Raw genomic sequence first — 26,012 nt, forward strand, 5'->3', positions numbered from 1 at the left:
AGTGAATGGGATTAGTGCAGTTCAGTGTTTGTTGTTTGGCAAAGACATGATGGGCTGAAGGGCATATTTATGTTCTACATGACTCTATGACTACTATCTTGAGATACATAAGAGTACTGTCATCAGCATGTACCATAATGATGTAACGGTGTAATTATGTAGAGGGAGGGGTCAGGCAGTAGAAACTCTAACAGGACCTTGAGAAAATGTGTGTGTAGACTAAACTGTAAATAATGAGCTCTGGAGGCAAGTACCATGGACTCCAACTGCAGTCCTCTGGGAAACTTAAATAGACTAGATGTCATACACAGGGAGGAGCACAATAATATTGCTTGTAGTGTCAATCACTTCATGATTTGCTCCATCTTAATCCCGCTGGATGTGCCTAGGGTGGAATATGTATCAGTTCATTCCCCTCTGACAGGGATCCTCGAGGGGTGTGCACCGGGGTCACAGGGAGCCTGTTCAGTGACCAGACAGAGTGACCCCTGACTGTGACACACGGAGGGGAAACCTTTCTCCCCCTCAATGCCCTGTGCACGGGGATAGGTAATGTGAGACCGCGAGCATCGCTCCTTCTTTTATTTACCCTTTCTCTCGACACTTGGACTTGACAGTAGCTCTGACGAAACAGGCGAATGGTCTAACGCTGGTTTCGTTAGAGTGTAAACTCCTCCCTCGTTTCTCAGACAAACAAGCCCCTTCCAACCGCCATGGTCTCATGGATCATCTCTAGATTAGTCGTGTGAGTATTGCAGGATTTGCAAATTTTTTTTCATCAAATGTGTACACACGTATGTTTTAGCGCTTATCTCTTGTCGCCCTGTAAATGGTAGATAGCGAGATTGCAATAATCCTTCTGGTTGTATGAAACGTGCTGGCGGAGGTAAACGCTCCTATTTGGAATACTGTAGCTCAGGCTGAAATATCCTCCCTCTGCCTGCACACCGTCAAAACAAGGGAGAGATCCTTTGTGTGATTTGGGAATGTGTCCAGTATTTTTTTTTAACCAGGGTGATTGGAAAAGCAGGTTAACATCAGCCTAAAATGAATCCTGCAGAGTAATTGTTGCCTTGAATGGGTAGGGTTGATCTATCCCGGGGCCGGGGCTGTCAGCAGAGGGCAAGTCGTCCTTAAGTGAGCAGCTCTGAGATTTCTGGCTAGTCCTGGGCTCGATCTGGGGGGGGGGGGGGGTTATTTATTTATTTTTTTATTTTCTGTCTCTCTATCTCCGTGGGCTTGTTGGAGGCTGCGGGAGATGAAAGTGAAACCCTCCCCCTCAGATTCCTGGCTCGCCTGGGGACAGCGTGCTGATCCCAGGTCACTGTACCGTCTCCGTCGGTGCCTAAAACGGTCCGGGTCAAGTGCCTGACAGCGATCGCGTTTCACCGGAGTGTAGGATCGGGCTGTTTACAGAGGGTGGGGGGGGGGGGGGCTTGCATTTAACTAGTGCCTAATGCACGAGGTCGGAGAAGGGCGCGGGGAGAAAGAGAAAGGGATCACACCTTTTTGTTATTTATCTTTTTTTTAAAAGCGATTCTGTTCCCCTCTCCCCCGACAACGAGACTGGGTGAAATCTACCCACTTCTAACCTCCACCAGTCAGCACTGAATGCTGTGTGTGTGTGTGTGTGTCAAAGGGAGGTTTTAGGTCTTTTGTTCTCAGTTTTGCAAACGTGCGAAACGCAGCCGGTGCAATAAATCGAGCCCGATGCAGATAGTGAAAGTGATCTAATTGGAATGATTACTGAGGGATAGCTGAGCTGGCTAGCCTGGCTTTTAAAAATATAATACGTTTTCTATTTCTGCCAAAGGGCAGTAACAAGCTGCATGAGGTATTGACAAAGGGAGCATTCGTTATAAACACTTTCACTGAACAAACAGAATTATAGATTGCTGTGTCCAAAGCAATGGGGGAAAAAATACATTCCCAAATGGCATACAGAGTTGTTACCAAAGACCATTGAGGTAAAAACAATGACTGCAGATGCTGGAAACCAGATTCTGGATCAGTGGTGCTGGAAGAGCACAGCAGTTCAGGCAGCATCCAAGGAGCAGCGAAATCGACGTTTCGGGCAAAAGCTCTTCATCAGGAATAAAGGCTGAAGCGTGGAGAGATAAGCTAGAGGAGGGTGGGGGTGGGGAGAAAGTAGCATAGAGTAAAATGGGTGAGTGGGGGAGAGGATGAAGGTCAGGGAGGAGAGGGAGGAGAGGATAGGTGAAAAAGGAGCTAGGCAGGCAGGACAAGTCTGGACAAGTCATGGGGACAGTGCTGAGCTGGAAGTTTGGAACTAGGGTGAGATGGGAGAAGGCGAAATGAGGAAACTGTTGAAGTCCACATTGATGACCTGAGGTTGAAGTGTTCCGAGGCATAAGATGAGGCGTTCTTCCTCCAGGCGTCTGGTGGTGAGGGAGCAGCGGTGAAGGAGGCCCAGGACTTCCATGTCCTCGGCAGAGTGGGAGGGGGAGTTGAAATGTTGATGTGGTTAATTGGTGCGGATGTCCCGGAGATGTTCCCCAAAGCGCTCTGCTAGGAGGCGTCCAGTCTCCCCAATGTAGAGGAGACCACATCGGGAGCAACAGATACAATAAATGATATTAGTGGATGTGCAGGTAAAACTTTGATGGATGTGGAAGGCTCCTTTAGGGCTTGAATAGAGGTGAGGGAGGAGGTGTGGGCACAGGTTTTACAGTTCCTGCAGTGGCAGGGCAAAGTACCAGGATGGGAGGGTGGGTTGCAGGGGGGCGTGGACCTGACCAGGTAATCACGGAGGGAATGGTCTTTGTGGAAGGCAGAAAAGGGTGGGGAGAGAAATATATCCCTGGTGGTGGGGTCTTTTTGGAGGTGGCGGAAATGTCGGCGGATGATTTGGTTTATGCGAAGATTTGTAGAGTGGAAGGTGAGCACCAGGGGCGTCGGTGGGTGTCGGTGGGTTTATAGAAAATGTCAGTGTCAAGTCGGTCGTCATTAATGGAGATGGAGAGGCTTGTGGATCAACCCACCGACTCCCACAGCTACCTGGATTACACCTCTTCCTACCCTACCTCTTGCAAAAATGCCATCCCGTATTCCCAATTCCTCCGCCTCCGCCGTATCTGCTCCCGGGAGAACACCAGATGGCCTCCTTCTTTAGAGATCGCAATTTCCCTTCCCACGTGGTTAAAGATGCCCTCCAACGCATCTCGTCCACATCCCGCACCTCCACCCTCAGACCCCACCCCTCCAACTGTAACAAGGACAGAATGCCCCTGGTGCTCACCTTCCACCCTACCAACCTTTGCATAAACCAAATCATCCGCCGACATTTCCGCCACCTCCAAAGAGACCCCGCCACCCCACCCCTCCCCAACCTTTTCTGCCTTCCGCAAAGACTGTTCCCTCTGTGACTACCTGGTCAGGTCCACACCCCCCTACAACACACCCTCCCATCCTGGCACTTTCCCCTGCCACCGCAGGAACTGTAAAACCTGCGCCCACACCTCCTCCCTCACCTCTATCCAAGGCCCTAAAGGAGCCTTCCACATCCATCAAAGTTTTACCTGCACATCCACGAATATCATTTATTGTATCCGTTGCTACCGATGTGGTCTCCTCTACATTGGGGAGACTGGGCACCTCCTAGCAGAGCGCTTTAGGGAACATGCCCACACCAATCAACCACACCAACATTTCAACTTCCCCTCCCACTCTGCCGAGGACTTGGAGGTCCTGGGCCTCCTTCACCGTCGCTCCCTCACCACCAGACGCCTGGAGGAAGAACGTCTCATCTTCCGCCTTGGAACACTTCAACCCCAGGGCATCAATGTGGACTTCAACAGTTTCTTCATTTCCCCTTCCCCCACGTCACCCGAGTTCCAAACTTGCAGCTCAGCACTGTCCCTATGACTTGTCTGGACTTGTCCTACCTGCCTATCTCCTTTTCCACCTATCCACTCCATCCTCTCCTCCCTGACCAATCACCTTCATCCCCTCCCCCACTCACCTATTGTACTCTATGCTATTTTCTCCCCACCCCCACCCTGCCTTAGCTTATCTCTCCACGCTTCACACTCACTGCCTTTATTCCTGATGAAGGGCTTTTGCCCGAAACGTCGATTTTGCTGCTCGTTGGATGCTGCCTGAACTGCTTTGCTCTTCCAGCACCACTGATCCAGAACCAAAGACCATTATTGACCTCTCAGATGATGTCTAATCACCACACTCCTCCTCAGCGTTTCTAACACTTCTTTGTAGTATTTCACATTCTCACAACTATTATTTTGTACTATGAATAGAATCTGACATTCAAACAAGATAACTCTGCCATTTCAAGGAACATTACCATTTCTTAAAGAAAAAACTTGTTGGCCTGATCCAAATAAAGAAAAGGTCATGCCACACACCCGCCTTCGCCCAAACAAACCAGGTCCTTTCACAGGTCTACTCAAACAACCCAGTCCTTAACACAGCCTAAACACACTAGGCCTTGACACAGCTTAAACACACCAAGCCCTGACACAGCCTAAACACATAAGGGCCTTGATGTAAAGCTGAAATGTACCAGGCCTTTCCACAGCTTAAAAACACCAGGTCCTGACATAGTTGAAACACACCAGGCCTTGACATAGCCTAAATACATAAAGGTCTTGATATAAAGCTTAAATATACCAGACTTTTCCACAGCTTAAAAATACCAGGTCCTGACACAGCCTAAATGCGTAAGGGCCTTGATATAAAGCCTAAATATACCATGCCTTTACATGGCTTAAACCCACCAGGCCCTGACACAGCCAAAGTGCGTAAGGGCCTTGATATAAAGCCTAAATATACCATGCCTTCACATGGCTTAAACACATAGGACCCTGACGCAGCCTAAACCCACCAGGCCCTGACAGAGACCCGCAGACACACCCTGCAGGTTCTGATTCAGCATAAATAAACTAGGCCATTGCATATCAGGTTTAGAGAAACTCTCCATATTGGGCATTAATTTCAGTGTAGTCTTCAGCTCTAGCCACTCAATAATATATGTTCATTACCCACAGACAGCATTTAAACAGGAAGAGGAAAAATATTTGAGCAAGAAGTAAAATGTGTATGGGATTAATTACTGCAGCTGCCTCAGAGTGTACAGACCCATTACTGAGATGATCTGAATGATTATGCCTTGTGCAGACTGTTTATTGACAATTCTGCCAGTTGGTGAATTGCAGATCAGGGCAGAACGCACAACAAACAAAGCAGCTGAAAGGCAAAAAGAAAGTTTATTTATAGAGTTTTTTTTAAAGAGTCCCCAGGAACTGCAGCAAAAAGTAAACTCATGACCTAAACTGCAGCAACTTTCCCCAATAAAAACAGAGTGATTTATTTTTCATGTTGTAAAGCTTTACGGTTCTGCATTGTACACAATGCATATATGCCATGACTTACACCATTGAGTGTAGCTGTGCACGCACTCGGGGGAAGTGTTTGGAAGCAAACTGTAGCACGATATGAAAAGAGTTTTTAAAATTGTGGGAGCAAATTTCACTTGCATGCTTTGTTCACACAAAGGAAGGGCGTGAGATTGAAGAATGGGACATTCGTTCGGTTTCAGTCACCAACTGATTTTTCCAGCACCATCTGGCGATTTCTGCTGATTCAGAGTTCATGCTGCCCTTGCAGTCCTTATTCACAGAGCCAATCCATCATCCAAAGAAAGGGCCCCATCCTGAATAAAAATAAAAAGAACTATTCTTTTGGGTATATTCTGACTCTAAAGACTAGAGGTGAGACTGGGATGGGGTGTGCTGACAGTGTTTGGTGGGTGTGAGAATAAGGTTTTCTTTCAGGAAGGAAAGTCACAGCTAGACTAAGTTTATTGATTGTCTGTTGGTGACAGTAGACATGAATACCAAATACATTACAAGAGCTGGCCACAATCCTGTGCGTGTGTGCATCCAGAGAGCAGAGGATCAGGATATTCAGATTAAAAATTATGGAGGACCTTTCACTATGACAATGCTGCTTTCTCATGAGGCTCTTGTTTTAGTGTTCACTCACTCCACCTCAAGTCTAGTAAGAGTGCTTAAAGGTCAACTGGACACCGTAAACCAGTTATTCTATTCCTCATATTTCCCTCCCTCTGCAGCTAATAAAGGTATAGGGGAGGATCAGCACAGAGGGTCTGAACCCTTGAAATCTATCAGTACTGGTGGGCTCCAGTAGTTGATCATCATAGTGTCCCAGTGTGTGTGTGTGACCGTACTCACAGGATGAAAAACTGGAGGTCGTCAATAATCTGTCATCCAGGAGAACAGCCTTATCTGCAACTGCCTTCAACTGCTGGTGAACTGTAGATTTATCCTGAGCATGACCAATCTTTATTAATCTGAAACCGCTAAACCACTGAACCTCAGAGTACTTTCCCTGACCCCATCCCACTATCCTGTTAGGTCTTATCTCAATTCCATTTTCCTATCATCGATCCGTATCCTCAAGTAATTTTAGCTAAGAGAAAAGTCTCTTGCAAATTGAAATTATCAACTGTCCCAGCATCCACTGGCTTTTGGCATAGAATACTATTGAATGAAAATGTGCTATCTGATTTCACTCCTGAAGATTAGTTCCCTTTTATTCTTGGTTCCCTGCCAAAAGCAAGAGTCTCTCGGTATCTATCTTATCAAATACTTTTAACATTTTAAGTACCTCCTTCAAATCAAGCAACCTCTTGCACTGAAAGTGCCAGTCAGAGTGTTAATCTATGCAAACCTTTCTCCTAATCTAACCTTGTAAGCCCCAGAAGGTAAAGTTGCCATAGTCCCATAGGACTGCTCTCTCATTCGAGAGAGATGACTAATGGTCAATTTAACCTGAGGGTCACCACACCACAGGCAAAGTTGAGAAGGTTGGGACTTCTTGGTAACCTTAGCTGGTACAGGAATTAAACCCATTTGGTTGACGTCATTCTGCATCACAAACCAGCCATCCAGCCAACTGAACTAACTGACCCCCAGGCCCGAGTGTCATTTTAGTGAACCTCTATTGCAGCCTCACGAAGGCAATTACATCTTCTCTCAGGTGCATTGTCTAAAGCTGAACACAAATAGGTCTGACCCAAGCAAAATGCAAATGAAGTAACATTTCCATCCTACTGTATTCAAGACTCCTTGAGATTTAAGTGAATATTTCATTAGCCCTTTTGTTATTTTTTTGTGTGGTTTGTCCAGTTGATATTAATGTTTTATACTCATTGACAAATTGCTTTGCTACTTCACAGTTTCTAGATTCTCACCATTTGAAACAATATCCAATGCATCTTTCTTTAAAATAGAATTAAAAATGGAAAGTAACTATTCAAAGACTTGGAGGGTAGGGATAAGGCAGTAATAGGCAGGTGAGATAAATTATTTTATGGGTTTTATTTAATCCATTACAGGATATGGGTATGATTGTCTATCCCTCGTTGTCCTTGAGAGGTTATTGGGAGCAACCTACTTGATTATAACTCAATAGCTTCCTGGATAATTTCAAAAGGAAGTTTTAAACTTCAGCCACACTGCTGCAGGGTTAGACTCACGTATAGAATCATAGAGTCATATAACACAGAAACAGACCCTTCAGTCCAACTCGTCCATGCCGACCAGATATCCTTAATCAATCTAGTCCAATTTGCCAGCACTTGGCCCTCATCCCTCTAAACCCTTCCTATTCATACCCATCCAGATACCTTTTAAATGTTGTAATTGTACTGGTCTCCACCACCACCATCTCTGGCAGCTCATTTCATACATGCACAACTCGGCATGAAAAAGTTGCCCCTTACGTCCCTTTGTATCTCTCCCCTCTCCCCTCTCACCTTTGCTCTCTTGTTTTAGACTCCCATACCCTGGGAAAAAGGCCTTGGCTATTCGCCCTATCCATAGCCTTCATGATTTTATAAACCTTATAAACCTCTGCCTCCAGTGGTCCAGGAAAAGTTGCCCCATTTATTCAGCCACTCCCTATAGCTCAAACCCTCCAACTCTATAAACGTCCTGGTAATCTTTTCTGCACTTTTTCAAATTTAACAACCTCTTTCCTGTAGCAGAGAGACCAGAATTGAACTCAATATTCCAATATAGACTTGACCGGGTCAAAACTGGGGACATTTATTTCCGAACAGCATTAGCCAATAGAATGTTTAATGGTAATCTGCTAGTTTCATAATCAGCATTATGTTAGTTTTTAATTCCTAAATTATTTAATTAATTTGAGTTAAATTTACCCAGCTGCTGTGGAGGGATTCTGAATTCACATTGCCAGGATGTTAATTCAACAACATAAGCACTATTATACCCTGACATAACTCAAAGGGCTCAAAGATCTGACAGGGAACTAACATTTTAAAAAAACAGTCAGAAAACATTAGGCTAAGTAAGGCAGGAATTTATAATTGTAAATAATACATTTAAGGTAAGTAATATTTAATATTTAACTGGAAAACATCATCTAACACATCACAGAATTTTTCATATAATCTCTCTTCTAGTACACTAAAATATAACCCAAAATATAGGTGTTATCCAAGTGCCTGTCTTTCTATCTTACTCCTTTCTTTCCTCCAATCCCATCTCTACTACTGACCATCCGTAAACTCGAGTGATGGTCTAGTTAGATTCAAATATGAATGATAAGTAAAAGCTAATTAATTAATGAAAAAGACTGTTTCTTAATTCATCAAACGCAACCAATGATATCCTTTTATCGTCCACTAGAAAGTTTGAAGAGCTGAACTCAAAATGAGCTATGAGAAAGGGAAGAGGTGGGAACTGCACACACTAGCTGGAAGATGGGTCTGTATTCTCTAGAGTTTAGATTAGAGTGGTGCTGGAAAAGCACAGCAGGTCAGGCAGCATCCAAGGAGCAGGAAAATTGACGTTTCGGCAAAATCAGGATGAAGGGCTTTTGCCCGAAACATCGATTTTCTTGCTCCTCGGACAGTGCCTGACCTGTTGTGCTTTTCCAGCACCACTCTGATCTAAACTCTGGTTTCCAGCATCTACAGTCCTCACTTTTGCCCTGTATTCTCTGGAGTTGGGTGGCATAGTGCTGCTCACTGTGCCAGGGACCTAGGTTCAATTCTACCCCCAGATAACTTTCTGTGTGGAGTTTGTACATTCTCCACGTGTCTGCATGGATTTCCTTCAGGTGCTCCGGCTTCCTCCTATAGTCCAAAGATGAACAGGCGGATTAGTTATGGGGAATGCAGGGTTATAGAGTCTGGGTAGAATGCTAATTGGAGGGTCAGTATGGGCCAAATGGCCTGCTTCCACACTGCAGGAATTCTGTTTCGAAGAATAAGAGACAAAATCATAGAAATTATAACATCCTTAAAGAACTGGACAATGTAGATACAGAAGGAGTGTCTCTGGCTATGGAGTCAGGGACAACACCACAGTGCTACCATGGCATTATTGTCACTAGATTATCAATCCAGAAACTCAGTTCATGTTCTGGGGACCTCGGGTCAAATTCTGCAAATGCAGATGGTGTAATTTGAATTTGATAAAAAAAAGTCTGGAATTAAGAATCTTCTGATAACTGTGAATTCATTGTCAGAAAAGAAATCCAGCTCACTAATGTCTTTTAGACTGAACAGCATAAGCAACATAGGATAGACAGAGTTAAACGATCCCACAATCAACTGATCAGATCTAAGCTCCGCAGTCCTGCCACATCCAGTTTTAAATGGGTGGAGACAATTAAACAACTCACAAGGAGGAAGCTCAACAAAATCCCCATACTTAATGATGGAAGAGCCCAGAATATCAGTGCAAAAGGTAAGGCTGAAGCACTCAGAGCAATTTTCAGGCAGAAGTGTCATGTCAGCCTCCTCCAGAATTGTGGCATTACAGATGCCAGTCTTCACCTAATTTGATTCACTCCCTGTCATTAAAAAAAAAGTTGAATACTGCAAAGGCTGTGGGTTCTGGCAATATTACTGAAGATGTGGGTTCTCCATAAGACCATAAGACATAGGAGTGGAAGTAAGGCCATTCGGCCCAACGAGTCCACTCCGCCATTCAATCATGGCTGATGGGCATTTCAACTCCACTTACCCGCATTCTCCCCGTAGCCCTTAATTCCTCGAGACATCAAGAATCTATCAATCTCTGCCTTGAAGACATTTAGTGTCCCGGCCTCCACTGCACTCTGCGGCAATGAGTTCCACACGCCCACCACTCTCTGGCTGAAGAAATGTCTCCGCATTTCTGTTCTGAATTGACCCCCTCTAATTTTAAGGCTGTGTCCACGGGTCCTAGTCTCTTTGCCTAACGGAAACAATTTCCCAGTGTCCACCCTTTCCAAGCCATGTATTATCTTGTAAGTTTCTATTAAGTCTCCCCTCAATCTTCTAAACTCCAACGAATACAATCCCAGGATTCTCAGCCGTTCCACGTATGTTAGACCAACCATTCCAGGGATCATCCGTGTGAATCTCCGCTGGACACATTCAGTGCCAGTATGTCCTTCCTGAGGTGTGGGGACCAAAACTGGACTGGGGCCTAACCAGAGCTTTATCAAGTCTCAGTAGCACAACGGTGCTATTGTATTCCAACCCTCTTGAGATAAGTGACAACATTGCATTTGCTTTCTTAATCACGGACTCAACCTGCATGTTTACCTTTAGAGAATCCTCGACTAGCACTCCCAGATCCCATTGTACTTTGGCTTTACGAATTTTCTCACTGTTTAGAAAGTTGTCTATGCTTTTATTCTTTTTTCCAAAGTGCAAGACCTTGCATTTGCTCACGTTGAATTCCATCAGCTATTTCCTGGACCACTCTCCCAAACTGTCTAGATCCTTCTGCAGCCTCCCCACTTCCTCAGTACTACCTGCTTGTCCACCTAACTTCGTATCATCAGCAAACCTCACTAGAATGCCCTGAGTCCCTTCATCCAGATCATTAATATATAATGCGAACAGCTGTGGCCCCAACTCTAAACCCTGCGGGACACCGCTTGTCACTGGCTGCCATTCTGAAAAAGAACCTTTTATCCCAACTCTCTGCCTTCTGTCAGACAGCCAATCCTCAATCCATCCCAGTAGCTCACCTCGAACACCATGGGCCCTCACCTTGCTCAGCAGCCTCCCGTGTGGCACCTTATCAAAGGCCTTTTGGAAGTCTAGATAGACCACATCCACTGAGTTTCCCTGGTCTAACCTACTTGTCACTTCTTTAAAGAATTCCAACAGGTTTGTCAGGCATGACCTCCCCTTACTAAATCCATGTTGACTTGTTCTAATCAGACTCTGCTCTTCCAAGAAATTAGAAACCTGATCCTTAATGATGGATTCTAGAATTTTACCAACAACCGAGGTTAGGTTAATTGGCCTATAATTTTCCATCTTTTGTCTTGATCCTTTCTTGAACAAGTGGGTTACAACAGCCATCTTCAAAACGCCAGGGACCTGCGTTCAATTCCAGTCTTGTATGGTTTTCTGTGTGGAGTTTGCACATTCTCCATGTATCTGCACAGACTTCTTATGGGTGCTCTGGTTTCCTCCCACAGTCTAAAAATGTTCAGTTTAGCTGGAATAGCCATGCTAAATTGCCCATACTGTCCAGGGATGTGTAGGTTAGGTTGATTAGCCATGGGAAATGCAGGATTATAGGGTAGGGGGGTGACTTTGTGTAGACTTGTTGGGACCAATGGCCTGTTTCCACACAGTAGGGATTTTATTCCAACTGTTGATATTTGTGGTTTTCCAATCTGCTGAGACTCACCAACCAATCATCAAATTTTCCATAGTACAGTTTGTTGTATTCATTTGCAATTTAGCAACTTATGTTGGTCTTGATGAGTGCAAGATGAAATGTTTCATCAACATTTCACCTTTTAGCAAAGTCATAGAGAGTCATAGAGATGTACAACGTGGAAACAGACACTTCGGTCCAACCCGTCCATGCCGACCAGATATCCCAACCCAAACTAGTCCCACCTGCCAGCACCCGGCCCATATCCCTCCAAACCCTTCCTATTCATATACCCATCCAAATGTCTCTTAAATGTTGCAATTGTACCAGCCTCCACCACAGCCTCTGGCAGCTCATTCCATACACGTACCACCCTCTTCGTGAAAATGTTGCCCCTTAGGTCTCTTTTATATCTTTCCCCTCTCACCCTAAACCTATGCCCTCTAGTTCTGGACTCCCCAACCCCAGGGAAAAGACTTTGCCTATTTATCCTAACCATGCCCCTCATAATTTTGTAAACCTCTATAAGGTCACTCCTCAGCCTCCGACGCTGCAGGGAAGACAGCCCCAGCCTGTTTAGCCTCTCCCTACAGCTCAGATCCTCCAACCTTGGCAACATCCTTGTAAATCTTGCCAGAACCCTTTCAAGTTTCACAACATCTTTCCGATAGGAAGGAGACCAGAATTGCATGCAATATTCCAACAGTGGCCTAACCAATGTCCTGTACAGCCACAACATGACCTCCCAACTCCTGTACTCAATACTCTGACCAATAAAGGAAAGCATACCAAATGCCTTCTTCACTATCCTATCTACCTGCAACTACACTTTCAAGGAGCTATGAACCTACACTCCAAGGTCTCTTTGTTCAGCAACACTCCCAAGGACCTTACCATTAAGTGTATAAGTCCTGCTAAGATTTGCTTTCCCAAAATGCAGCAACTCACATTTATCTGAATTAAACTCCATCTGCCACTTCTCAGCCCATTGGCCCATATGGTCAAGATCCTGTTGTAATCTGAGGTAACCCTGTTCACTGTCCACTACACCTTCAATTTTGGTGTCATCTGCAAACTTACTAACTGTACCTCTTATGCTCGCATCCAAATCATTTATGTAAATGACAAAAAGTAGAGGGCCCAGCAACGATCTTTGTGGCACTCTACTGGTCACAGGCCTTCAGTCTGAAAAACAACCCTCCACCACCACCCTATAAATTATTTAATTTGGGAAATACCATAGTAATGCAGGATCCAATAACATAACTTCAGGGAACAAGTGGGAAGTACTGACAAGAACAAAAATGGAAATCCAGTCCATGAAACAAACTGGCATATCCCAAGCTGGAAAGCACATAGCATTCCTTGTGGTTTACAAAAGGAGAGTGGAAACTCTCAGAAAGGCCATAATGTCCACATAAAAAAGTTCATCATATCAGTGATAAGGATAATTAATCCTCTCATAACTGTTCCATTCTTCCAAGTGTAAGTATCCATCAGAAAACAAAATTAAAGCAAAATCATTTCACTCTACAGTTAATGATAGGGCCCTCTGTAATGTTGTAGAACAGAGAGACCTAAGGATTCAGGTACACAGTTCTTTGAAATTTGTTTCATATATAGACAGGATGGATAAGGAGGCATTTAGTATGCTTGTGTTCATTACTGATGCCTTTGTGTATAGGAGTTAGGATGTCGTGTTGCACAGGCCATTGGTGAGACCTCTTCTGGAGTAAAGTGTACAGTTCCGTTGCTCTGAGAATGGAATGCTTGAGTTAGATCTACTGGATAGGCTGGGATATTTTTAACTGGAGCATAGGAGGTTGAGGGGTGATCTTATAGAGGTTTACAAAATCATAAGGGGCGTATATAATGTGAATAGCCAATGTCTTTTCCCTAGGGTGGGTAAATTCAAAACTAGGGGGCATATTTTTAAGGTGAGAGGAGAATGTTTTAAAAAAGGATATGTGGTACAACCTTTTTACACAGAGTGTTTCTTATGTGGAATGAACAGCCAGGAGAAGTGGTGCAATCACTTAAAAGATATTTGGATAAGTACATAAATAGAAAAGGTTTGCCAAACGCAGGCAAATGGGACTAGTTCAGTTTGAGAACATGATTGGCATGGACTAGTTGGACTAAAGGGTCAGTTTCCATGCTGTATGACTGTGATTCAGATTTAACATATTGGTTGCATAAATACATTTTCTCCAAGGTATAGGTTGTGATTATAAAGGACTATACAGGATAAATGTCACATAGATGATAAAGTACATTTCCTTCTGATTCCTTCGTAATCTGACAACTCTGAAAAGCAATTGGAGATCATTCAGAAGTATTATTTGGGATCCATACCTCTTTAACCCATTCGAGGTTGGACACACCAGCATTTCACTGATAATGGAGAGGTCTATGTAGGCCTACCTACATTTATTTTAATGTACTTGGGAAACTCTATATAAGGGAATTCTGGCAGGAATTGAACAGAACTCTGGAAGTTAAAAGGTGCATGTTAAAAAAAGTCTCAAACAACTAGAAAATTACATGTATTCCTCAAAGTAACAGTTGTGTTATGAACTGTCCAGTCTACTTGGATTAGATGAGATTGTTGGATGTGCAGACAACTGTTTCTGTCGTGTGTCATATGTAATGTTTCCTTTCCTGTTTGCATCACTGCATAATGCTTTGCTGTTGGGATGCCTGCCTTAGGTCATTTACTGATAGTTTTTGCTTTACAATGAGTCTCTGTGTTACACAGAACATTGATTTTGAATAGGATTTCAGTCTGCTTACGCAGCCAAATATAATGCAGAGACACAAGGAGAAATGCAAAGAATAAAATGTCAGTGTTCTGTGTAATTTAGAGATGTTTAAGCCAGACATGTTCAATGCCCACTGAATTTGGTTTCTTGGATCTATTATTTCATTTATTGTGGGCTTTTAGCTCAAGTGTTTAATTTATAATGTTTAAGAACAATACTGGTAATGAAGGAGAAATTAGGTTCAAAAGGTTGACGCAATGGCTTTCACAATGCTTAGATCGAGTCTTGCTCTGTGAATGGACTTCAAGGATGAATAATTCCCACTCAGCCCTGGATGTAATTCTGGAAGTAGTCAACATAATGTCTATTAAATTAAGGGGAGACTCAGCTGAATGTTGCCTCAGTAGAGAGGACAGGAAATCTGATTGGGGTGGCTGGGTGTGAGAAGGGTGAATCTTCCATCTGCACTTAAATTTTAACATGTCCAGAAGGCAGGGCTGAGGAGTTCCTGGGTCTCACTGTGAAACCATATCAGTGTGGTTTCTGATAGGCACAGTCAAACCTACTGTGCTACAATAAGGTTATGGTGTCAATCTGACTCTCAGCTCTGCGGAAGTTAGCTTTGCTGATTCTTTCCTCCCAGAGCCTGTTGATGGCCACATCTTTTCAATTTAGGAAGGAAACCATGGCAACATCAATAACCTCCAATTATATAGCACCCTTAATGTAGTACATGATTGTAAGATACTTCACAGAAGCAATAACATGCAACAGTGAATGGCATTGAGTCAAAAATGACACCGGAATCTCTGGGAATAAAGGGATATGGAGGGCAGTGGGAAAGTGCAGTCAAAACTGAAGATCAGCCATGATTGTATTGAATGGGCTTGATAAACTGTGCAGTCTTCCCTCCTTTCCCTAGGTAGGAAATGAAATTTCAATGGAGCAATAAGAAGTTTATAAATGGATGTGGATAGATTGGGTGAATGGGCAGACTGAGTTCAATGTGGATAAATGTGAGGTTATTTATTTTAGTCAGAAGAATAAAAGGGCAACTTTTTATTTAAATTGGGATAAACTTCAAGATGTTTCAAAACAGAGGCATCTGAGTGACCTATGCATAACTAGTAGAAAGCAAGCTTGCAGGACTACAGATAATAAGGAAGGTAAATGGAATTTTGGCATTCATTGCTCATGGAATAGAGATTAAAACTAGGGAAGTTTTGATGCAATTGTGCAAGGCATTGGTTAGAACATACCTGGATATTGTCTACAGTTTGGTCCCCTGACTTGAGGATGGATGTAATTGCATTGAAGGCAGTTTAGAGGATGCTCTCTAGGTTAAATCCAAATACAAAAGGCTTGAAGAGAGGTTGAGATTGAACTCCATAGAATTTAAAAGAATGTGAAGAGGTATATAAGATGTTAAAGGGGATTGACAACATGGGCGTCAAAAGGATGTTGCCTGATGTGGGGCAATCTGGGATGAGAGGCCACAGTTTTAGTTTAAAGGATGGCAGATTTAAAACAGAGATGAGGAGGAATTAATTCTCTTAATGGGTCTTGAACCTGTGGAATTCACTACTTTAAACTGCAGTGGATGCTAGGATTCTGAATAAATTTAAGAAGCAGTTAGACAGATTTTTAATTAGTAACAAACTGAAAGGTTATGGGAGTTTGCAGGAAAGTGGAGTTGAGGTTGAGATAGGATCAGCCATGATCATATTGAATAGTGGAGCAGGCTTGAGATGCTGAATTGCTTACTCCTGCTCCTGATTCTTGTGTTCTCATGTTCATGTGCTTCTTTTTCTAAGGTCCTATGTGAATAAGAAGACATTAAGACAAAAATGTAGTGAAAGCTTGGAGGATAAACCAGTTATAGTGCATCAACCTAATCCATGATCTTCTGTGGGTGTAAGCTACCCAGCACCAAATATTGTGGGCTATGTCGAGAATTTTGTGACAATTGCAGGAGAAATCAAGTGAGGCCTCTCTCAATGCCATCAAATTGCATTTTCTAAATAAGTACCGGGTGTTGGGACAAGACTCATGCTGAAGAACAGTGAGACACCTATTAACAGTGATTATCCTCCGTTATTACTATCTTTGTTTCTTAATCTCACTTCATTACATGTACTGATATCTTACATGTACTGATATCATCACTGTATGCCCCACTACTAACATCCTTGAGACCAGAAACTGAACTGGACTAGCCGTATAAATAGTCAAAGCAAAAGCAGGTCAGAGGCTAGGAATACTGCAGAAAGTAACTCACCTGTGGATTCCTCAAAGCATTTCCACCATCTATAAAGGCACATAAGAAGTGTGATGGAATAGTCCCCTCTTGCCTGGGTTAGTGCAGCTCCAACAACACGCAAGAAACTTGACCCATCCAGGACAAAGCAGCCTGCTTCATTGGCACCACATCTATAAATATACATTCCCTCCAATGCTCAGTAGCTGCATTGTGCACTATCTACAAGGTACACTCCAGAAATTCACCAAAGATCTTTAGATATCACTTTCCAAACTCTCAATCTGTTTATAGGAGGTCACAGGCAGCAGGTACATGGGAACATCACTGCCTGCTAGTTCCGCTCCAAGTTCCTCACCATCAAAATCCCAGAATGCTTTTTGTAATGGCGTTATAGGTTTACCAACATAGAAACAGAGAGACACGAAGGAGAAATAGGCCTTTTGGGCCTTCCAGCATGCTCCTCCATTTGACATGATCATAACTGATCATCCAACACTGTTCCCTCTTTCCCCTCATACCCTTTGATCCCTTTAGCCTTAGGATTATTTGTAATGTCTGCTTGAAAACATGCAATGTTTTGGCCTCAACTGTTTCTTGTGGCAGAGAATTCCACAAGGACAAAAATTACACAACACCAGGTTATGGTCCAGTAGGTTTATTTGAAAACACAAGCTTGGTGTCATGTGATTTTTTATCTTGTCCAACCTAGTCCAACACCAGCACCTCCACATCAAGAACTCTACAGGCTCACCATTCTCTGGGTGAGGAGATTTCTCCTCATCTCAGTTCTAAATGGGTTGAAACACATGGACCGCATAGTTCAAGAGGCTAGCACCTTCCTGAAGTCAGTTTGGGATAGGTAATAAATAATCAGCTGACATAGTCAGCAACGCCAATATCTCATGAATGCATTAAAAAAAGCCTCTTATTTTACCACCCCCTGGATGGATACTTGATGCTGAGAATTTCCAACATGGAAGTCAGAATGATTACCTGGCAACTATAGCATATCACACACCTCCATGTTGGACACCCAGCATCAACCTCTCAGGATACACTTCAAGGGCAGACGCCATATGTACCCTCCATCCATGGCATTGGCATCTGACACTGGCCATCCTCTCCAAACCATCACGCCACATCTTCAATCCACTTCTGCATTTTAATGCTGCACCAGCGACTACCTTGGAATTCTGTTGCAAATATACTTTGCACACAGGGACAGGCGTCGAGCTTATGGATTGAATCAGGCTGCTTGCTGTCTTGCTCTCTTAATGTTCACTCACTTACCACCTACCTGGATGCTCACAGAATCTCTGCCTTGCCTTAGCTTGCCTTGCCTTTTGTCACTTTGCCTCCTGAGCCAGAGCTAACAAGTTCAAAGTATTTGTGTTTTGACTTGTCTAGTGTGGATATGAATCCAGTGAGCTTGTCATGACTGTCAACAGTGACCAATCAAGGAGGTAGATGTGTGGTGACTTGGCACAATGCTATGTCAATCTCACACCTTCACCATGTGTCAGCAGTGTAATTGACAAGCACTCTGCATGTACTTCACCCAAATGGGCTTGTCTCAAAATCTAGGAGTAATCTTCAGCCAAGTCAAGGGAGATATCCTTAAGTCAGGAAGACCTGTCAAGCATAACCTCCAATATCAGTCTTGAGACATAGATACGGTCATACGTCTGTTCATGGGTTAGTTTCCTCACGTACGAGGTCAGGAGCCAAATGTCAGGCACTCTCACCAACCAGCTTAGCACTTTCTGCCCCATTGTTTTCTCCTGGAATGAGAGAGAGGGAGGGATTGAGTGGGATGAAAATTAATCGCATAGCAGTTATTGCTAGTGTAGTCAGGGGAATGGTGGTATCTTGAGTGAGTAAGTATACTGCTTAGAGGCCATGTTGGGGTTGATGTTGTGGGGGCATTGGGTAGGTGTGAACGAGTGACGGAAGAGACATGAAATGGTGAGAGAGTACCTGAGATAGAGGGAGTATGATATAGGGTAGTTTCCTGAAGAAGGGCTTATGCCCGAAACGTCGATTCTCCTGCTCCTTGGATGTTGCCTGACCTGCTGCGCTTTTCCAGCAACACATTTTTCAGGCAAAATGGAGATGATGATTGACCTTCTTGCTTCATTTCTCCAGTGAACTGATACCACATTGACCCAGGTGACAACCTTAGACCAGGCTGGCATTCTCTGGCCTTCTTTGCCCTGTCCTCTTTTGCACTCACCATTTATCAGGGCCTCCATGTAAAACAGTGCACCGATTACCCTAGTCTGCTACGTCCAGGGTCAATGGCATGAAGCAGACAGGGCAGTTCCAGATTGACAGAGTTTGACCTTTTAAATGTGGTTCCAGCTATATCTCAGGATATACCATCAGTAGTGATACCTCCAGCTATGATGAGAGGGAGAATCAGATGAACAGGCCCCAGACAGTCGGTCATTAATGAGGCGAGTTTGGGACGATAGTGCAAGAATGCACACTAGAACTTACAGAGAGACCCCCTTCATGAAACTTGACAAAAATAACATTTTGCAAAAGTTTTCCACTATCCAGCTCTATGTCCCAGTTACATATTGCCTTTAACAACTGAGCTCTACAGAAAGACATTCAGTTCCTTTTTAAAACTTGCCCACTGGATAACAATTTCAATCAAATATATCCTGAGAGTTAGCTTGCTCACTCAATTGTATGTCCTGACCCAAGGAAGGTAAATGGAATTTTGGCATTCATTGCTCATGGAATAGAGGTTAAAACGAGGGAAGTGTTAATGCAGTTTTATTCAACTATAGATCCTGTCAGCAGCCCCCAGGTGAACCACTGTACTTTGTTGTGCGTTTGAGATATAACTCTGTTCTGATGTAATACTGTTGAAATCCATGTAACTTTCTCCTAGAACTCTTTATTTAAACCATAATGAAGTAAAATGCATGTAGAAAAAGCAACTCTTATGCCCTCAGCTTGTCTCAAGGCACATTTTTTTCTCAAAAATGCTTTTGGGCAAATGAATTACATGATTTGTGCAGAAAATGCTTCTATAGATAGTAAATGATTCAACTATCCAAATAATCTGTTTTTGATTGAGGTAGGAAGATTGACAGAAGAATGGAGAACTCAATGCTTTTCTGTACTGCACGGTCAGTGAGTCATACACTAAAGTATGGGGTCAAAAATAACAAAGTTAACAAGTATTAATTTTCTCTGATCTTAACCATTGTTTATAATCTAGATAATCTGGATAACCTTTGATAATCTGGATCAGAGTCTTTGTGAATTTCCATTGATTACACAAACAATGCATGCTCCTAGTTGGAAGTTCTCGGGTCTTACAAGTTAGCCAGGAAAAGGCTAAAGAGAGAGCTAAGAAGACCCAGGAGGGGACATGAGAAGTCGTTGGCAGATAGGATCAAGAAAAACCCTATGGCTTTTTACAGGTATATTGGGAATAAAAGAATGACTGGAGTAAGATTAGGGCTAATCAAGGATGGTAGTGGGAAGTTGTGTGTGGAGTCAGAGGAGGTAGGAGAAGTTCTTATTAAATATCTTTTGTCAGTATTCACACAGGAAAAAGACAATGTTGTCGAGGAGAATACTGAGATACAGGCCATTAGACTAGGTGGGATTGAGGTCCACAAGGAGGAGATGTTAGCAATTCTGGAAAATGTGAAAATAGACAAGTCCCCTGGGCTGAACGGAATTTATCCTGGGATTCTCTGGGAAGCCAGGGAGAAGATTGCCGAGCCTTTGGTTTTGATCTTTATGTCGTTATTGTCTACAGGAATAGTGCCAGATGATTGGAGGATAGCAAATGTTGAGCCCTTATTCAAGAAAGCAGAGTAGAGACAACCCTGGTAATTATAGACCCATGAGTCTTACTTCGGTTGTAGGTAAAGTGTTGGAAAAGATTATAAGAGATAGGAATTCTAATCATCTAGAAAGAAATAAGTTGATTAGAGATAGTCAACACTGTCTTATGAAGGGTAAGTCATGTCTCACAAACCTTATTGAGTTAATTGAAAAGGTGACCGAACAGGTGGATGAAGGTAAATCAGTTGATGTGGTGTATGGGGATTTCAGTAAGGCATTTGATAAGGGCCCCACGGAAGGCTGTTGCATAAAATATGGAGGCATGGGATTGAGGGTGATTTAGTGGTTTGGATCAGAAATTTGCTAGCTGAAAGAAGACAGAGGATGGTGGTTGATGGGAGATATTGAACGGATTAATGAGTTCAACACGCGGCGAGATATTGAACGGATTAATGAGTTCAACACGCGGCGAGATATTGAACGGATTAATGAGTTCAACACGCGGCGAGATATTGAACGGATTAATGAGTTCAACACGCGGCGAGATATTGAACAATTCTTCCGCCGCCTTCGCCTCCGTGGCCTCACCTTCGTTCCCCTACGCCCTCGGATTAATGAGTTCAACACGCGGCGAGATATTGAACAATTCTTCCGCCGCCTTCGCCTCCGTGCCTACTTTCACAACCAAGACTCCCGCCCACCCTCTGACGACCCCTTCTCCCGCCTCCAACACACCCCATCCACCTGGACACCCCGTGCAGGCCTCCTACCCGCCCTCGACCTCTTTATAGCCAACTGCCGCCGTGACATCAACCGACTCAACCTGTCCACCCCTCTCACCCACTCCAACCTCTCACCCTCAGAACGTGCAGCCCTCCACTCCCTCCGCTCCAATCCCAACCTCACCATCAAACCCGCAGACAAGGGAGGCGCGGTGGTAGTTTGGCGCACTGACCTGTACACCGCTGAAGCCAAACGCCAGCTCGCGGACGCCTCCTCTTATCGCCCCCTTGACCACGACCCCACCTCCCACCACCAAACCATCATCTCCCAGACCATCCAGGACCTCATCACCTCAGGGGATCTCCCATCCACCGCCTCCAACCTCATAGTCCCACAACCCCGCACCGCCCGTTTCTACCTCCTGCCCAAAATCCACAAACCTGCCTGCCCCGGCCGACCCATTGTCTCAGCCTGCTCCTGCCCCACCGAACTCATCTCCCAATACCTCGACACGGTCCTGTCCCCTTTAGTCCAAGAACTCCCCACCTACGTTCGGGACACCACCCACGCCCTCCACCTCCTCCAGGATTTTCGCTTCCCCGGTCCCCAATGCCTTATTTTCACTATGGACATCCAGTCCCTGTACACCTCCATCCCCCATCACGAAGGACTCAAAGCCCTCCGCTTCTTCCTTTCCCGCCGCACTAACCAGTACCCTTCCACTGACACCCTCCTTCGACTGACTGAACTGGTCCTCACCCTGAATAACTTCTCTTTTCAATCCTCCCACTTCCTCCAAACTAAAGGAGTTGCCATGGGCACCCGCATGGGCCCCAGCTATGCCTGCCTCTTCGTAGGATATGTGGAACAGTCCATCTTCCGCAACTACACTGGCACCACCCCCCACCTTTTCCTCCGCTACATCGATGACTGTATCGGCGCTGCCTCGTGCTCCCACGAGGAGGTTGAACAGTTCATCAACTTTACTAACACCTTCCATCCCGACCTGAAATTCACCTGGACTGTCTCAGACTCCTCCCTCCCCTTCCTAGACCTTTCCATTTCTATCTCGGGCGACCGACTCAACACAGACATCTATTATAAACCGACTGACTCCCACAGCTACCTGGACTACACCTCCTCCCACCCTGCCCCCTGTAAAAACGCCATCCCATATTCCCAATTCCTTCGTCTCCGCCGCATCTGCTCCCAGGAGGACCAATTCCAACACCGCACAACCCAGATGGCCTCCTTCTTCAAGGACCGCAGATTCCCCCCAGACGTGATCGACGATGCCCTCCACCGCATCTCCTCCACTTCCCGCTCCTCCGCCCTTGAGCCCCGCTCCTCCAACCGCCACCAAGACAGAACCCCACTGGTTCTCACCTACCACCCCACCAACCTGCGCATACAACGTATTATCCGCCGCCATTTCCGCCACCTCCAAACGGACCCCACCACCAAGGATATATTTCCCTCCCCTCCCCTATCAGCGTTCCGCAAGGACCACTCCCTTCGTGACTCCCTCGTCAGATCCACACCCCCCACCAACCCAACCTCCACCCCCGGCACCTTCCCCTGCAACCGCAGGAAATGTAAAACTTGCGCCCACACCTCCACACTCACTTCCCTCCAAGGCCCCAAGGGATCCTTCCATATCCGCCACAAGTTCACCTGTACCTCCACACACATCATCTATTGCATCCGCTGCACCCGATGTGGCCTCCTCTATATTGGTGAGACAGGCCGCTTACTTGCGGAACGCTTCAGAGAACACCTCTGGGCCGCCCGAACCAACCAACCCAATCACCCCGTGGCTCAACACTTTAACTCCCCCTCCCACTCCACCGAGGACATGCAGGTCCTTGGACTCCTCCACCGGCAGAACACAACTACACGACGGCTGGAGGAGGAGCGCCTCATCTTCCGCCTGGGAACCCTCCAACCACAAGGTATGAATTCAGATTTCTCCAGCTTCCTCATTTCCCCTCCCCCCACCTTGTCTCAGTCGGTTCCCTCAACTCAGCACCGCCCTCCTAACCTGCAATCCTCTTCCTGACCTCTCCGCCCCCACCCCACTCCGGCCTATCACCCTCACCTTGACCTCCTTCCACCTATCCCACCTCCATCGCCCCTCCCCCTAGTCCCTCCTCCCTACCTTTTATCTCAGCCGGCTTGGCTCTCTCTCTCTTATTCCTGATGAAGGGCTTATGCTCGAAACGTCGAATTCTCTATTCCTGAGATGCTGCCTAACCTGCTGTGCTTTGACCAGCAACACATTTGCAGCTGTGATCTCCAGCATCTGCAGACCTCATTTTTTACTCGGTTGATGGGAAATGTTCATCCTGGAGCTCAGTTGCTAATGGTGTACCACAAGGATCTGTTTTGGGGCCACTGCTGTTTGTCATTTTTGTAAATGACTTGGATGAGGGCATAGAAGGATGGGTTAGTAAATTCGCAGATGACATTAAGGTTGGTAGAGTTTTGAATACTGTTGAAGGATGTTGTGGGTTACAGAGGGACACAGAAAAGCTGCAGAAATGGGCTGAGAGGTGGCAAATGGATTTTAATGCAGAAAAGTGTGAGGTGATTCACTTTGGAAGGAGCAGCAAGAATAAAGAGTACTGGGTTAATAGTAAGGTTCTTGGTAGTGTAGATGAGCAGAGGGATCTCGGTATCTGTGTAAATAGATCCATGAAAGTTGTCACCGGGTTGATAGGGTTGTTAAAAAGGAGAAAGTGAGGACTGCAGATGCTGGGGATCAGAGCTCAAAAATGTGTTGCTGGAAAAGCGCAGCAGGTCAGGCAGCATCAAAGGAGAAGGAGAATCGACATTTTGGGCATAAGCCCTTCTTCAGGACTTTCTGAATAAGGGCTTATACCCGAAAAGTCGATTCTCCTTCTCCTTTGATGCTGCCTGACCTGCTGCGCTTTTCCAGCAACACATTTTTAAGGGTTGTTTAAAAGGCATACTGTGTGTTAGCTTTTATTGGGAGAAGGATTGAGTTTCAGAGCCACAAGGTCATGTTGCAGCTGTACAAAACTCTGATGCATCGCACTTGGGAGTATTGCATACCGTTCTGGTCACTGCATTATAGGAAGCATGTGGAAGCTTTGGAAAGGGTTCAGATGAGATTTACTAGGATGTTGCCTGGTAAGGAGCAAAGGTTTTATGAGGAAAGGCTAAGAGACTTGAAGTTGTTTCCGTTCGAGAGGAGAAGGTAGGGGGTGACTTAAATGAGACATATAAGATAATCAGGGGGTTAGACAGGGTGGACAGGGAGAGCCTTTTTTCTCAGATAGTGATGGTTAGCACGAGGGGGTCATAGCTTTAAACTGAGGGGTGATAGATATAGGACAGATGTAAGAGGTAGCTTCTTTATTCAGAGATGAGTAGGGGTGTGAAGCAGCCTGTCTGGAACAGCAGTAGACTTGCCAATGTTAAGAGCATTTAAATGATCATTGGATAGACATATGGTTGAAAATGGAATAGAGTAGTTTAAATAGGCTTCATATTGATTTCACAGATCGGCACAATGAAGGCCGAAGGCCTGTACTGCGCTGTAATGTTTTGTGTTCTATGGGTTGAGAATTGGTTGTCACTTTTCTTCTCTGAAATCGCATTATATTTTGTTGGATGGGTAGATCAAAATTAGACATAATACTCCAAAGAAGGATTTACTGTGCAGGGAGAATGTAATGGGATTAACATCAGAAACATAATGAGAATGATGTAATGATTTGGAAGCAAGAGCTGGAAGGTAGCAGAAGCTCTAAGGTAGTGTAAAGAGATTTTGAGTATTATGTATTCAAGGCTGAGATAGACAAATTTTAATCAGTCAGGGAATCAGTGCATATAAGGAAAAAAACAGGAACGTGCAGTTGAGGATTATCAGATCAGCCATGGTCTTATTGAATGGCGGAGCAGAATCAATGGGTTGAGAGGCCTTCTGCTGCTCCTGCATCTTATGGTCTAAATAAATTAGATAGATTAGATTACTTACAGTGTGGAAATAGGCCCTTCGGCCCAACAAGTCCACACCGACCCGCCGAAGCGCAACCCACCCATACCCCTACATATACCCCTTACCTAACACTACGGGCAATTTAGCATGGCCAATTCACCTGGCCCGCACATCTTTGGACTGTGGGAGGAAACCGGAGCACCCGGAGGAAACCCACGCAGACACGGGGAGAACGTGCAAACTCCGCACACTCAGTCGCCTGAGTCGGGAATTGAACCCGGGTCTCGGGCGCAGAAAGTTTCATGGGGTATAACTCTGTTTTGTCCGTTTCAACAGAGGAGGCATTGGCCTAGTGGTATTATTGTTACATTATTAATCGGGAAACTCAGCTAATGTTCTAGGACCCCAGGTTTGAATCCCATCGTGGCAGATGGTGGAATTTTAAAAAGTCTGGAATTAAGAATCCACTGATGACCATTGTTGACTGTTGGGAAAAAAGACTCATCCAGTTCACTAATGTCCTACAGGGAAGGAAATCTGCCATTCTCACTTGGTCTGGCCTACATGGTACTCCAGACCCACAACAATGTGGATGACTCTCAACTGCCCTCTATAATAGCAAGGCACTCAGTTCAAGGACAGCTAGAGAAGGGCAATAAATGCTGGCCAGCCTGTGATGCCCATATCCCACAAGTGAATTTTGAAAAACACGTAACAAAACACTATGGTTTTACTCAGATCCATTCATTGAGACAAAATTCAACATTAGGGTAAACACAGGAAATGCGAGA

General features: G+C 44.7%; 1 protein-coding gene across 3 annotated transcripts in view; it reads left to right on the plus strand.

Moving 5' to 3' along the window:
• The first annotated feature begins 554 nt into the window (after nt 1-554).
• The window catches only part of LOC132826805 (receptor expression-enhancing protein 1-like), an 85,762-nt gene continuing 60,304 nt past the window's right edge, over nt 555-26,012 (plus strand). Inside the window, exon 1 of one of the 3 annotated variants that reach the window (XM_060843151.1) lies at nt 555-745. In XM_060843151.1, the coding sequence (XP_060699134.1) occupies nt 714-745 (32 nt within the window). In that variant the 5' untranslated portion in view covers nt 555-713. The remainder of the gene's footprint in view (nt 746-26,012) is intronic. The other 2 variants (XM_060843231.1, XM_060843081.1) reach the window with 2 other exon arrangements.

This window comes from Hemiscyllium ocellatum, chromosome 1, assembly GCF_020745735.1.
Source record: "Hemiscyllium ocellatum isolate sHemOce1 chromosome 1, sHemOce1.pat.X.cur, whole genome shotgun sequence".
NCBI lineage: Eukaryota > Metazoa > Chordata > Chondrichthyes > Orectolobiformes > Hemiscylliidae > Hemiscyllium > Hemiscyllium ocellatum.